General features: G+C 38.0%; 1 protein-coding gene across 1 annotated transcript in view; it reads left to right on the top strand.

The window, feature by feature from the left end:
* The window catches only part of MYCBP2 (MYC binding protein 2), a 177,247-nt gene that overhangs the window by 17,105 nt on the left and 145,138 nt on the right, over positions 1-15,004 (top strand). The window contains exons 2-3 of the mRNA XM_031057093.1: positions 5,811-5,862; positions 7,380-7,455. Of these exons, the coding sequence (XP_030912953.1) occupies positions 5,811-5,862; positions 7,380-7,455 (128 nt within the window). The remainder of the gene's footprint in view (positions 1-5,810; positions 5,863-7,379; positions 7,456-15,004) is intronic.

Consider the following 15,004-nt stretch of genomic DNA (forward strand, 5'->3'; position numbering starts at 1 on the left):
CTGGGGTCCATCCTCTTCTAAGATTATTCATCCCTTCTGGGGGAACTCACTGTCTTCTGCTGGGACTCTCCTGGTCCTTGCAGCAGCCATCTCTGGGACTCTCCTGGTCCTCGCCCTCTCCTGGGGTCCTGGGATTCTTCTCTTCTCTCCTGGGGTTCCTGGTCTTTGCAGCAGCCTTCTCCTGGGCAGCCTTCACAACAGCCATGCAGCTCTTCTTGCAGTCTTCGTCTAGCTCTTACTCTGACTCTTTGGCTGCCTCCACCCTTTTATGGTCCTTGTACTTAATTGCTTACAGGTGTATGTGCCACTTGTTCTTAATTGGCCCCAGCTGCAACTCATTGGGGAATACTGTGCCCCCTTACCATTCTCCCTACACTTTTCTTTGTATTTCAGCATTGTGGGACTTTTTTTTTCCTCACTGTTTTCTGGAAAAGGACTGGTTACTATGAGAGAATAGTGGAATTAGATGGTAATGATGTAAATGAGCTATGACTTAGGCTGAACTGAGACTGCTTAATTGTCAGAAGACTCATTTTTCCTCAGACTTGAAAAAAAATCAAGCAGATTGTGAAAAAAGAGAAAAACAAACTGATTTTTCTGTAATGAAGATATGAAAAATAGCATTTAATTACTGTAAAGACAATTTTAAAAATACCTCAGAAAGAGTTCTCTTAGTAGGATTTCATGGGACATGGTGGGAGTGTGATCATTGGCAGTGTTTAATATCTCTCTAGGGAAAAGAGATGTTGGGAATGCAGTGGAATTTAACTCAAATCATAGAATATGCTGTGTTGGAAGGGACCCTCAGGGATCCATGTCCACTTCCTGGCCCTGCACAGGACCATCCCCCAGAGTCACACAATGTTGTTCAAACACTCCTTGAACCTTAAGGCTTGGTGCTGTGACCACTTCCCTGGGGAGCCTGTTCCAGTGCTCAGCCACCCTTTGGGATGAACCACACTTTCCTGATATCCAGCCTAAACTTCCCTGACTCAGCTTCATGCCATTTCCTCAAGTCCTCTCCTGGTCACCAGAGTGAACTGTATACCTGCCACTCCTCTTCCCCTCATGAGGAAGTTGTAACTGCAGTGAGGTCTCCCCTCAGTCTCCTCCAGGCTGAACAGTGACCTCAGCTGCTCCTCATGCAGCTTCCCCTCCAGACTCTTCACCATGGTCCTGGCCCTCCTTTGGATGCTAAGAGTAAAGAAATGTCTTACATTGTGGTGCCCAACACTGCCCCCAGCACTTGAGATGAGGCCACCCCAGGGCAGGGCAGGACAATCCCCTCCCTCGCCTGGCTGGTGATGATGGGCCTGATGCACCCCAGGACAGGAGTTGCTGCCAGGGCACTGCTGACTCACAATCAGCCTGTCATTGACCAGGACCCTTGGTTCTTTGATTGACCAGAAAATGGAAATGCTGACCTTTTGGGGTTCTTTCCAGACACCCCTTGTACTGATTCTAGAGTACCTTCCATTTGACAAATTAGTTTTAGTTTTCCAGGTGACATGCCATATGCACAAGTTTTTTTAAAAAAAAGTCTTGTTAGAGGTCCTGTACAGTGCCCATGTTGGTTCATCTGCACAGAGAAGCTTTTGATTGTTGCATATAAGCATGTTCTCTCTCATGCCCTTCTTAGTGTACCTGTGGGTGTTGGTTGTATCCAAGAAAGAGTGGATCAATTCAAGTGACTGGATTGTCTTAATGCAGGCATATATTTTAATTGTGATAAGGTAGTTTTCATCCCTCATTCTCTTGTTAGCTTTGTGTACTATTGTAGGTTTGATTATGCTGACTAATTCCCATAGAAATTGCTCCTGTGCCTGATTTTGATGTCTGTTTGCTGATCCAGATGGTGAACAGATGAAAAGCTCAGTATGTCTCTACTTGGAAGCATAATCAGAAACATGGCATGACACCAGGAGAAATGCAAAACTCAGAATGAGAAAAAATACAGTCTTTCCACAGTGCAGAAGCATGTTTATTGTACAGTCACATTTTACTTTGTTTTATAAGCAAATGGTGAAGATCACAGAATAGTTGAAATTAGAAGGGGCTTCTGGAGACTTAGTGCTCAAAGTAGGATCAACCAGAGCAGGTTGCTCTGAACATTGTCCAATTGTATTTTCAGTATCTTCAAGGAAGGAGAGTGTGTAGCCTCTCAGGGCAACCTGTTCCAATCTTTGACCATTTGTACAGTTCTTAGGTGTAATTGGAACTTCCTGTATTTATTTTTTTTTCTCCATTGTCTCTTGGCCTGTCACTGGATATTGCTTAGAAGAATATGTTTCCATCATCTTTGCTCTCTCCCATCAGATGGAGGTGGAGATGTTCACATATCTCTCCTTGCTTGGTTTCTCCTCATACAACAGAACCTCCAGCTCTTCAAGCATCTTAGTGGCCTTTCTCAGGACTCACTCCAGTAAACAAGTGTTTCTTGTTCTGGGCCACCTGGAGCTGGCGGTGGTATTCCAGATACAGCATTGCAGGTTGTGTGTATAACTTGAGTTATTGGAGAGCTCTTCTGCACTCTTTTCTCTCCAGGGAACTGTATCCTGTGGATTCTTCAAAGAAGACTGATGAACAACAGGCTGTTCTTGACTGATGAGTCTGTTCTTAGGAAGTCTAGGGTTGTGATGCTGCTTTTGTCTTGCTCCCTTCTTTCAGGTTCCTGAACTTCACCTGCACTGCCACTGCATCCAGTAAATTGATGCTGTGATAAAACACCCTCAAACTTGATGATGACTACATGATAAGTGTATCACTCATCACTACATCATGAGTGATAATAACTTGCTGTTGTGGTCTCCTTGACAATCTGAGCTTGGGATTTCACTTTGGGCTGTTCAGAAGCAAATGCTTCTTGCATCTTATCTAACCAAGCTGATCACCAGCAGCAGTAATTCATCTAATGGAGGAAATAAAAGAATTGTTTGATACCACAAACCTGTTTCATTTTCAATGTTTACTGAGTGGCTGCTGCCTCGTAAGGAAATTTCCACAAGCCCTTGAATCTTTAAGCTAACTGTGTTGAGTTAGCACTTACGGAAACAGAGTAACAGAATATATTTGTCATTTGTCTGAGCACAGCAACTCTTGGCTAGACCTGTCCTGTCAACAGTATATTTCCTCCCAAAGATGGGTAGCCCTTGAACCAGAGCAAGCGAGTTTAGACAAATGCACTGAGTTAAAGTCACTTGGAAGTCTTTAAAAATTGAGCATGCGTTAGCATGTGGTTTACTAAATCCACAAATTTTCCAAAAGTGTACTCAAAGATTCAACAGTAGGACAACTGTGTCTAATACTGTACTAGCTACTGTAGTCTTTGGTATCATGTTTCAGAAGCAAAGGTTTTAGGTTAGACAGCACTTAAATAAGGCTTTTGTTGTTCCTTTTCTGCCTCAGCAGCAGAGACAGAATAATATTTTTTGCACTCATAATACATGCGCTTCATATAACATGTAGTCTAGAAGATCTTATGCAGATGTAACACTAACATAATGTTAGTCCATGTTGAGTAATTCAGTAACAGCATTGAGGGGAGGAACACACACTCAACATGTAAAGCTTTCCTCTCAAATTTAAGCTTATCAATTTCAGTTCAAGACTGTTGCACCTTGAGGGAAGATGCTCTGTTTGCATTTCTTCATCTCTTAAACAGTAAGAGCAATGTTGTGGAGACATTGAACAATGTTCTTCTAATAATACATCAAATTGTCCACATACTAGCTATTCCTGCTTCTGGTTTAGAGCAAATAAACTAAAGCATGCCTTTGCTCCTCCTGCTACAAGTCTGATTAGAAGTTGCAATCATGTCATTTAAACAGCCATTTCATCTATTTTAAATTGTCAAGCAACTTGTTATTACCCACCTTCCCCTTTCCTCTCCTTTTTTTTTTTTATTTCTGCCTTTGATTTGAGGCAATTATTTCATATTCCAGGGTTGAAGATTTTTGGTGTTTATTTTATTCTCAACAGATTTTTCTGTAAAGGCTGTAATAGCACCATTCACTCTTTCTTTGTGTCCATTTGCTGCAAGTAATTTTTTGTCAAGGTGTCTTTATGTTTGTTGCTAATTTAACTTGCACTTGCTTATGGTCCAGTTCAAAATTTGGTCTCCAGTGTTACAAAGTTTTGAAGCAGTTTGCAGAAAGCCTGCCTGAGATTTCCTGAAAATGAGTGTTTGTTTTCTGTGAGCTAAATGGTATCAACAACTGAGTTAGAAGTTGAAGGCTGAGGACCTTTTGCCAGCGGGAGCTGATTGTCAGCACAGAGTACCAAGACCTTTACAAATGACAGCTACAGCAGCTTACAGTTGTTAACCAGCAATATAATTAATAATTTAGCGAAAAAATCCAGCTGAGCTGTATCAGATCTTGTTAATCTTAAGGTAGTAGAGGAGTTGTGGTTATAATTAACACATGTGGTTTCCAACAGGAAATTACTCATAATCTGCTTAACATTGTTTTTCATGAATATATTTGTCCATGTTTTTCTGAATATTAAGACATCTCAGTGTTTTGGTATATAGTTTTAGTGTCTTTTCCTGAATATTAAAACCATCTTAGTGTTATGGTATATAACAGTAGAACAGTGAACGATCATATGTATCTTTGTTACATGCAGATACATTGTGAATACATTAGTGTTATGCATAGTTATTGTAGGTTGCTCAGAACTATTTATAAAATTAGTGTGATGACGTATTTTTTATTAATTGCTTACTTGTTTTGGAGGTTTGTTTGGAAATGGAACTCCTTGAGGTTTCATTTTTAGAAAATATAGGGACATAATTGTGGATTCTTACTATGGCATTTCTATCCCAAACTGTTTCCATGTAAAGTTATTCAAGCCCAAAACTCACTGAAGATAAAGATTGCCACAGTGGAGCAATCAGACTGTGCTGCTGTTTGCAGCATCTTTAATCGTTGTTGTATGAATGAGGGGGATCTTAGCACCATCAGTAAACCCATTGCTGATCTTTCCTGTTTGCTAATTGGAAAAAACACTGTGTAGGTGTCATGACAAATGAAGGTAATCTGCCAAATGGCAGAGGTTTTGTTACTATGGAAATGAGCCCAGTCTTGGGGGGAGGGAAAAGGCTTAATTTGGGGGTTTTTCAGATGTATGTGTAAACATGAAGAAATACTTGCAAAAATTACAGGGATTGGTCCAGTGAAATATTTACAAGATGAAAAAGTGTTTTTAATGTTTGCAGACTGTAAAAAATTTGGAGAGTTTTCAGGGATTTTGGCAGGAAGGATTAAATTTGAAATGTCGTGGCAACTTGAATTAGTATCTTTTAAAACAAAAAGAAAAAAGCTATGCTTATCAAGTTGTCTGTGTTGTCCAAATCATACTGTGTTTAAAAGGCATAATTATTAGCACAGATAGAAAAAGAGTATTGGAAGCTCAATTTTGAGGTTTGCAGGGAAATATTTTCGTGCTGGCCTGGGTTAAATAGGTCTGCTGTGCCATATTGCTGTGGAGCTGCCAAATAATACCTGGAATGCAGTTTAAATATGACCTTGGAGGCATATGAGACATTTCTTCTTCCTAACAGCAAACAACAAGTATTGTTTTCAGCTTTGGTCAACGTGGTTTATGTGTGGTATGGACTGAGAGCCCAGAAGATACTTTCATCAGGGCTTCTAAACTGAAAGTTAGGGTGCAAGTTTCATAGGTCATTAGGTCCAGAGCAGAAGATTGAGTGGCTACAGAATGGAAAGGGCTGCACTGTTCTTAATGTTTGACAGGAGAATAAGAATTAACTGCTTTAATTGATAATGAGGAAACATGTCTGATTAAAGAAAAACTAAATAGTGAGTTAGGCTATGGAGTTCAGTTGCTGAAATTTGAGCGGTAAAGGTTATATGAAGTCTTTTTTTTCCTTGCTTCTTAAATACCTTGTATACTGTTACCTATTGAAACTTTACTGTTGGGGGAACCTTGAGCAGTCATCTCCATTCTCTTTGTAAGCTTTAACTTTTTGAGGATGTCGAGGGAAGTGCTGCCCACTGAATCAGTTCTTTTAATTCCAGGATAATGGTGTTTGTTCCTTGTAAGCAAAGTGGTGAGCTGGTTTGTTTCTGCAGGAAGTGTCTTGAAGAACATGCCTTCCTCTTAATATAGGTCAAGAGGGGAAAAGTGGTGAAATTTCTAGGAGGCAGCTTTCTTGGCATACTCTGCAGGAATTATTTGTGTGAGCTTGTATTCTCGCTGCTGCCTGTTGGTCAGGCTTCAGTTTTTCCAGCTTTTACCTGCTGGACCACGAGGCTTCTATATTATTGCAGTCTGAATGCTGTACAGGACAGTAACCACTATGCTTTTAGAACCTCAGCATTTTTATTTAGAACAAAGTTGTTTGAATAAAGTCTTAAGATTTTTCTGATTCTGATTCTCAGTCTGTTACTGAAAATGCAACTTCTCATTGCCTGAGATTTTCAGATGTAATAGTTTTTTATTTTTCAACTAATCTGAACTGTAAGACATTTGAGTAAAACTTGTTGTACAGAGGAATGTTAGTAGCTGTTGCTTGAAGTCCTGTGTAAGGTGAGCTTTATGCTGCCTAGGTTACACATGACTTTTTTCCTTTTTTTGTAGGATTTATAATCAGAAAAACCAGTAGGTTAAAAAACATGCATTTCAGAATAATCTCAGTGTTGTTGAGAGAACAAGCATGTGTGCACATGGTGTCTTTCTTGTATGATGTCTTTTTTTTTTTCCTGGATAATAAAATTGAGGAGAAAAAGAGTGTGGTAGGAATGAGGTGTGGGCAGGAGAGGATTAAATGAGCTTAGAGAAGTGTGTGTTAGCTATATCTGTAATGTAAAGAGATGGACATTAAGTATATAAAGTGAGGGTGGGAAAATTCCAAACAAAAGGTAAAGAAACTGCAGTTTCTTCCATCAGCTGAATCTTCTGCTAAACGATATATTTTTAAAGCTTACTGTTTGTCTTGGAAGGCTTGAATCTTTGTGTGATAGACTTCACAGGGCAATGTTCTGTACTAACAGGTTGTTTTACTGAGAATTGTCCATAATTCTAGCTTCTAGCATTGCTGTGGCACTAATGAACTTGTAATAGAAACAGTAGGGCAAGCCAATAGAAAGCTCAGGGACTTTTCTCACCTAGTATATATTCTACTTAAATTGATGAGAGTAAAGGCCCATAATTCAGTGGAACATTAGGAAAGCACAATTTTAAGTGCTTTGTATTCTGATTTATACTCTGCAATTCTACCTGTGATTATTCCCTTTGTCTATGAGAAAAAAAAATTTAGAGCACTTCTGACCTTTTTTCCCCTCTGTGCAGGGAAAATTCTGTACCATGAGGTACAGAATTTATTTTGTTCTCATTGCTTTTTTTCTCTTTTTCAGAAGTAAGAAACTTTTTAGCAAGAAAAAGTTGAAAAGAAAACAGAAGACTAAATTGAAAGTAAAAACGCGCAACAAGGTAAGCCTGTAACTAACTTGACAAGGTCCTGACTCAAAAATGGCAGTAACTTCAGTTGAGAGAAATGCAAGAACCCCTAAATGTGACTAACAATGTGTTTGTTTAGAGGAGTTAATAGTAGACCAGTATTGTCTGTTTACTGTATCTTATGTGACTGTGATACCAATGTTAACCTTATTCAGCTGTTTTTGGTGCTAATGTTCAACAGGAAATAATGTGAACAGTATGTTTAGTTCTCCAAGTGTAGCTAAGCATGTTGGTCTTTGAGGTAAATTTTGAGATCTGCATCTAGCAAACAGAGACTGATGCTGAAAAGAGTTTGCCATATTGGCAAAAGGAGAAAGGGAGCATTCTAAGGACTCTAAAGTTACCTCTGAAAATTCCTCCATAGTGGAAAATGTAATAAATGATACCTAAGTGATTCTATTCCTGTTTTCTCCCCATGTAACCCCTGCCTCCAATCACTTTAAATGCATGGGAACCATACAGCGAACTTAATAAAAATGTTTACATCTTTATTCTTTAGAGAGAATAAATTTATGCAGAAACAGTGCTATTTTAAAATACTGCTGTACTGCATTCTTTCTCTATTAGAGAGCTATTATTTCTCTATTTAAGCTACAGTCTTGGAAGGATTTTCATGAGGGTGTGAAGGCTTGTAGTCAGTAAAGAGAAAACTCAGTTTTGGAATGGTTCTGAAGGACAGAACCACTAAAATATCCAGTGAAAACACTTTCTAGTCAGCTGAATGTCCTTATAATACAAATGCACTGTAGAACCACTTGGCCATCTTATCCCTATTTGCCAAACCTCATGTAGTTACTGTATCTCAAGACAGATGGCTTGGTAGGGTGAAGCAAACCCTCTATCTATTCATTTGGTATTGACTTTTTGGAGACTTACCAGATTATTCTGCTTATCTCAAGTAGTGCAGCTTCCGACTATGGTATAGAAAGAGCTTATCTTCATTTCTGTTCTCAGCACTGTACAGTGAAGGATTTGTGGTCCAAACTGAATTTCTCAGTCCTTTCTTCGGTTGCTATAAGAGGTTTTAGCTCTGTCCTCTCCATGACTTTATCAACCCGCTGTCAACAAAGACAACCAAGTTAGAGATTCAAAGAAATATAGTTAGTTTGTGTGTTCTGTCTGGTGACAGAAACTTGAGCTTTTAAAATAAGATAACTTTGGCTTTGGTCATTGTTACACTATAAAGGGACCTTTGTCTATCTGGTTGGTGGGACCCTAGTTTTACTGCGAAGTAGAAAGCTAAATACAGAATGGCTGTTGGCATGTTAGCAGTCAAATGTAGCTCTGAAATTTAGTTGCATTGGATAGATGGAGTGACAGGATCCTTGGCCAAGACAATGTGAACATACTAAAGGCTAGTTCTTGTGAGTAGTTATGGATATGGCACTAACTGATAATCTCCTCACCTCATCCCTATGGAAGGTTGTTCTCAAGATTTTTCTTGGGTTTAAGTCAGTTTCTACTTAAAGCATTGAGATTTATATCTTTGAAAGTCATAATGGGTTTTTGTGTGTCTTTTACTGATGCCATTATCTAGATAGTGTCTGAGGCAGACCAGGACTGACCATTAGAACATTGGTCTTCATTCTGAGTGACTTGGGTATAGAAAAGCACTCCAGCTTATTTCAGCATGATAGCAAAAAATTGTGTATTTCCTGAAAAATGTAGCAGAGAAGAGAAGGATAAAACTAGCTTCATATATGGAGGTTATGAAACTGACAGAGATGGGTGATTTTGTTTATTTTTTTTTTGTAGTTGTTTTTTTGTTGTAGGGTTTTTTTGGGTTTTTTTTTTTATGTACTTTTCAATGCATCCCGATGCTTACCATGGCAGAATCAGCACAGTGATTATTTTTACACTGGAATATCTGAAAATGGATATGTCCATTGTCAGGAAAATGTGAGCTTCCATTTGGAAGCTTTAAAATAGAGTGGTTGAGAAGTCTTTCACTACTGGACTTCTGAGCAGTAGAGTTTGTGTGCACTGGTTTATTTTTTGAAGAAACAGGGTCTTTTAGTCTGAACAGAGATGGAAGCTTTCTCTTAATACACTTAATAGAGGCAGAGAGGACCTTAAAGGAAGAGTAAGATGAAGTAACCCAAAATTTTGTTATTTATATCCCATGCTTACTAAAAATGATTGAGTAATGGAAGAGGAGAGAAATTTAAAAGAGAAGCAATTGTTGAGCAACTGGAAGAAAATTATTTCCACCATTTAAGCATTAAATGTTAGAACATTTTAGGTATAAAACTAGTTGGTGTTTAAACAGCTCAGTAGTTTGAGCCTTATTCTGTTTCTAAGGTGGGTCATGCTATGGTCACTGGTCTTTGAACTATCAGTCATTTTTTTGGTTCGTGGTATCTATTTTTTAAATGGAGGTATAAAAGTTTTCTATGTGGTGCGGTCTATTTTGGCTTTAGAAATTCACTGCTGACATAAGTGACTTTTAAATAGAAAACAAGTATCTGATTGTTAGACAGGGGTGTAGCACCTTGGATTCCAGTCCCTACCTGCCTCCTCCCCACTTTTTTTTTTCTTTTGGCAAAGAATATCGCCAGGAAATTGTAAGGCCATGTAACTTTTCCCAACTCTATGAATATTGCTGCTAACTCCCCCTTCCCCCTTCAGACACCCTGGATATTTTCCCCCTTTGCTGTTAATTCATGCACGTGATGCTTAGGACGCTTGGATTGAGAGAGACTTGCACAGAAAAGCACAGGTCCCCATATTCTGTTTTCATAATGTTATTTGAAGAATACTGAAAAATTGAGGTCTACCAAGCACAGGTTGTATTGGAAATGATTGGTGTCTACCTGTTTAGTTTATGCAGAAGTTTTAAGCTATGACTTTTTTAGCTTTCTACAAATGGGAGTAATAAAACTTTGAGGTTCATGTAGCAGACACATTCATTGTAAAGTAATGAATAGATGTATAAAACAGATCGACCAGGATGAATATTGTCTCTTTAGAAACACATGTAGGTTCTCAAATAATTTGGCATTGTTTTCAGTGGTTTTTGTATTTGGTCTTTCAACCTCAAGAGGGCATCCCTTTCTAAGAGATCTCTTGACTGCCTGAAAAAGAATTGGGGGAGCTTCTCTTCTCAGTGTTACACATGGATTAGATCAGATGGTTATTATAACCTGATCCAGCTTTAACAGCAGATTAGCTTTCCTCTCTTAAATTATAGTCTATTTCCATCATATTTAAGAATAAACCATTACCACAGACATCTGATTCAAGAGGAAGAAAACAAATAGGTCAGAAAATAAGCTATGTATGGATTTCATCTTTAGGGAAAACTGTTACTTTATGTGTGAGGTGTGTAAAGGAGACCAGAGGGTTTTGGTTTTTCCCACTGCTGTCCTTGAGTGTACTGGAACATTACAAAATGCTAACTGAGAAGAGCAATTAGGAGTAGGTTGCTCTTATCTTTTGAACCAAACCTGTGCTGTTTACCCTCTCCTACATAATTCATTCTTCCAGTTAGCAGGGAGTATATGTTTACAAGGACAAACCAGGCATCAGGGTGTGAGCATCTGCACTTTGATCTCTCCCTCATATGAGTCTTACCTTTCAGAAAATAAAAAGTAACACACCAGAAATAAAATCTTGATGTATTAAAACTGTCTTCACCAATGGTGGATATTTAAGTTTCACAATGTATGTTTCACCATGTATCTTCATTTGATAAAGGTGCATGTTTAATTTTTGGTGACACCAAGTCAAACAGCAAAGATGAAGATTCAGAACATCCCACTCTGTTATAGCTTATATGAAAACTACTGAATCAAACAGCATAATTCTATTTTCCAGTCTGTAAGCTCTCTTCTTTTTGACAGTGGTAGCAATTTCATTTTGCAAGAAACCAGATGCTTTGGGAGGAAAGCTAGTATAGAAGCTATCATCTCATCTTCTGCTTAGGCTCTCTGGAAGCTGAATTTGTAGTCAAATGTAATGAGCACTTTGGATTGCAATATTCCAGCAGTCATTAAGAATTGGACATTCAGAGGCAGAGAAGGTGATTGCTGCTCTTCACCTTATTCCAGATGTCACTCTTAACACCATGAAAACAGGCTGTAAGGTGTTGTTTCTTTCTGAAATTTATCGTATAGCTCAAGAGCAGTCTGTTTGGATTATTAATGATTCTGGATCTGTGCAAAATCAATAAATTGCTTTAGTGAGTTCTTAGAAGTTGATTAACATTTTGGTTTAATATTCTGCTGTTTTTCTTGACAATGTAGATGTATTTTGTGCCAACATGAAATGCAATATCATTAAGAGAATTGTAAGTTAAAACAGACTTCATTAGTTTAATAAAAGAATTACTAAGTGAGGTTCTGTAGGTACAGGTATTGGTTATATTTTCTTTCTGATCTATTCTACCTCAAAATCTGAGTCTGCAGCAAGATTGTACAGATGATATCATGAGTCTCATAATATTGGGGAAGTTTTTATGATTGTGTAGAAGGTATTCATTAGCTGCAGAAAAGTAAACTTTCAGGTGATGATGGGAGGAACTCAAATCCCAGTTTTCTGACTTGTTCAATGTATCTGACCTTAGTGAAGTTAAGAATCTGTTACCTGGAAAGGAAGAACACTTGTTTCATATGAGAAAAACTTCTGATGTCTGTTTTGAATACTTTCCTCTACCACTGTTGAAGAAAAGAAAAAAACAACAAAAAAAGCTGCTCACTGAATGATCATTTGCATTAGATGGGGCAGAAAGTTTTACTGGTTTCTTTTTTGTTGTTGTCAGCTCAGTTCTTGCCTTATGTAGAGGCAATCTAAGAATGTGATGTTTGTACAACCTGCTTATTATATGCATCCACTTTTGAACAGATGTTTGTTTTGAAGACCTAGCAACTATAAGTATTATAGTTAAACCCCTTAGACTTGAGCAAATCCATCACAAATCACACCAGTGTTTTTTACCTTACGATAAAGTTTCTGGAGGATGTTGTGCTGTACTGAAGTCTCTGTAGGCAATTAGTGTATGCAAGTATTGTTCATGCACTGCTGTTGAAAAGCAAAACACTGAACACAGAATAGTAACGTGCTTACTGGTTAATAGTTGTAAAGTATTTGGAATAAGGAGTTTATTTCTGAAAATTAGTCAGCTTGTTATTAACAGGCAAGAAAACATACGTTGATTTTTTTTCTAGCACTGTAATGTCTAAAATTATCTCAGCTGGTTTAACAGTTTGGCCAGTCTGTTTCAAATGAGACTATATGAGCTACAGAACTTTGGCTCTTCAGGATCAAAGACTTAGCTGGGCTGACAAGAAAGAATTGGAATGGAAACTCTTCACAGAAGTTACAATATGTGATATTAACTAGATAAGTGAACTTTCTGGGGCCTCTGAAATAGCTTTCTCTTCCTTGTAACTGTCTGTAAAAAACTTTAGTAAACTAAGTTTACTGAGGAATTTAACCTGTGCCCTTCAACTGAGCTAGCTTTAAAGCTGAAAGCTTGTACTGTGTATTTGCCTTAACAGGAGCTGCAAAAACTTTTGGGGTAATGTGTATGGATACTTGATGAACAGAAGAGTTACATCTTACAACCATTCAGTTTTGTGGTGTCAAACTTCAAAGCATGTAGGAGCTCATTATCAGTGGGATCAATCCAAATTTATTTTGATTCAGTTTGATACTGGAATAACATATGAGGTTGTACCTTGGGTTCTTGCACGGATTAATACTGTGGGATTTCTAACAAGAGCTTTTCTATTTTAAAGACACTAATATTAAACAAGACTAAACTTTGCTGTCTTGTAATCCTTAATGGCAGAAGTTCTGTTGAGTTAAAGAAAAAAACCTGCCAAACCTGAGTATGCGTGGAGGGAACTTTCTCCAGCTTTTTCCTACTTCATTATGTTTATATTTTTGTGCTTACTGCTGCGACTGATGCAGGTGAGAAAAATCAACACACGAATGCGTTTGATAAAATAGGTTGCATAGTAAAGCATTGTTTCTTAATGTTCTAGCTTGCAGTAACTTTAGTAATAATGGAAAGGAAGGACAGGCAAATGCATACCAGTACAGTCAGAATAATATTATAGTCAAAAACAGGGAATATGGAACGATGAAATATTTTCAAGTAATTTTAAATTTTCTTGTTATGTTTTTTAACATACAGTGTTAAAAGGTCTTAGAGTTTTGTGTTGTTTCTGGCATTAATAAAAGTGTATGTGCAGATAAAAGTGGTTTTGATGTAGAAAATTGTGGCAACCATGTTGTAGAAAAACAAATCACCCCATTAAAATATTACCCACTTCACTGGCTCTCACATTCCTTTTCCCTCTCCTCTGCTAGTTTAATGTTCTTCTTCCCATCACTGCTCTCAGTGATCTGTTTCAAATCACTGTAGTATAATTCACTGTGTAATTTCATGCCAGATGAATGTGGCAATGCACAGTATTAATACTCTATAAATAAAACAAAAAAAAAAGACAAAAAGCCTCCACTCTCACTGTGCCCTTCCTCCCTCCATCCCTCAAGAATATGAGAAAGAAACCAGAAATGACCTTGTGAAGTTAGTCATGACCCTGAGCCTCTCTGGCCTAATAACCTCTCGCATTTTACCTTGCATGGTCAAGCAAATTTGTCCTGAATTCTCAACCTGGGCCTTCTCTCCTTACATGGTCTTTGTGTCCTCAATCTACAGTAAGCTCTTACAGAGAATTGCTTCCTCCCATATGCCTGAAATCCAGTTTTCGAAGCCTGTGCTGATACCAGCCTGGTCTTTGCTAGTACAAATGGGAAGTGTAACCCTGCCTGGGAATTAATTGTTGTGGAGTTTTGTTTTTTCAAGTCAGTCATACCTCCTCTCCCATCTTACTGTTTCAGACTGGGAAAGTACAGGGCAGATTTTAAAAAATGTTTTCTCTTATTATTTTTTTAAGTCCAGCGACAGCCTCATGAAGGCTTCTTTGTGTCTTGACCAAGGTTGGCAATAAAACACCAGTAGTAGGTACCAAGGTAGGCCATGATAGTGATAGTTTCTCAGAGCAATTTCCCAGCTCACACTTTGTGGCTCAGGGCTTCTGAAAACAGAATGGTGTCTTGTAAGTCATAGGCCTTGATTTCTTTATTTAGTAATTAGTCCATTAGATTATTATTCTCAAAACTATTATCTGCAGCATCCTGACAGGAGTTTTTAAACTTGTAATCAGTTTTCATCTAATGACAAAACAAGTGGGTTTTCTTAATTCATAGTATATGTTTAACAAACATCTTAAATTTTTAGTATTTACCAGCAGGTTAAAACTAACAACTAGAATAACAAGGCATGCATTTAAAAATTCAATTATAATTAAAACCTCCAAAACAGACTGCTGTTGAGGAGATAAAGCTTGATTCTGCTCTTCTTACTACTGTGGCATGGGTTTGGACCATTCTGTAGCCTGAGCTGCTGTCATTTTTAGTCCTAGTCTCCTCATCAAGTTATGAGAGGTAGAGGCTAAAGCTCAACAGAATCTATTGAAATATCTTCCTCTTCTTCCTTTCTTCCCTGAATAAA

Source organism: Geospiza fortis, unplaced genomic scaffold, assembly GCF_000277835.1.
Source record: "Geospiza fortis unplaced genomic scaffold, GeoFor_1.0 scaffold45, whole genome shotgun sequence".
NCBI classification, from domain to species: Eukaryota; Metazoa; Chordata; class Aves; order Passeriformes; family Thraupidae; genus Geospiza; species Geospiza fortis.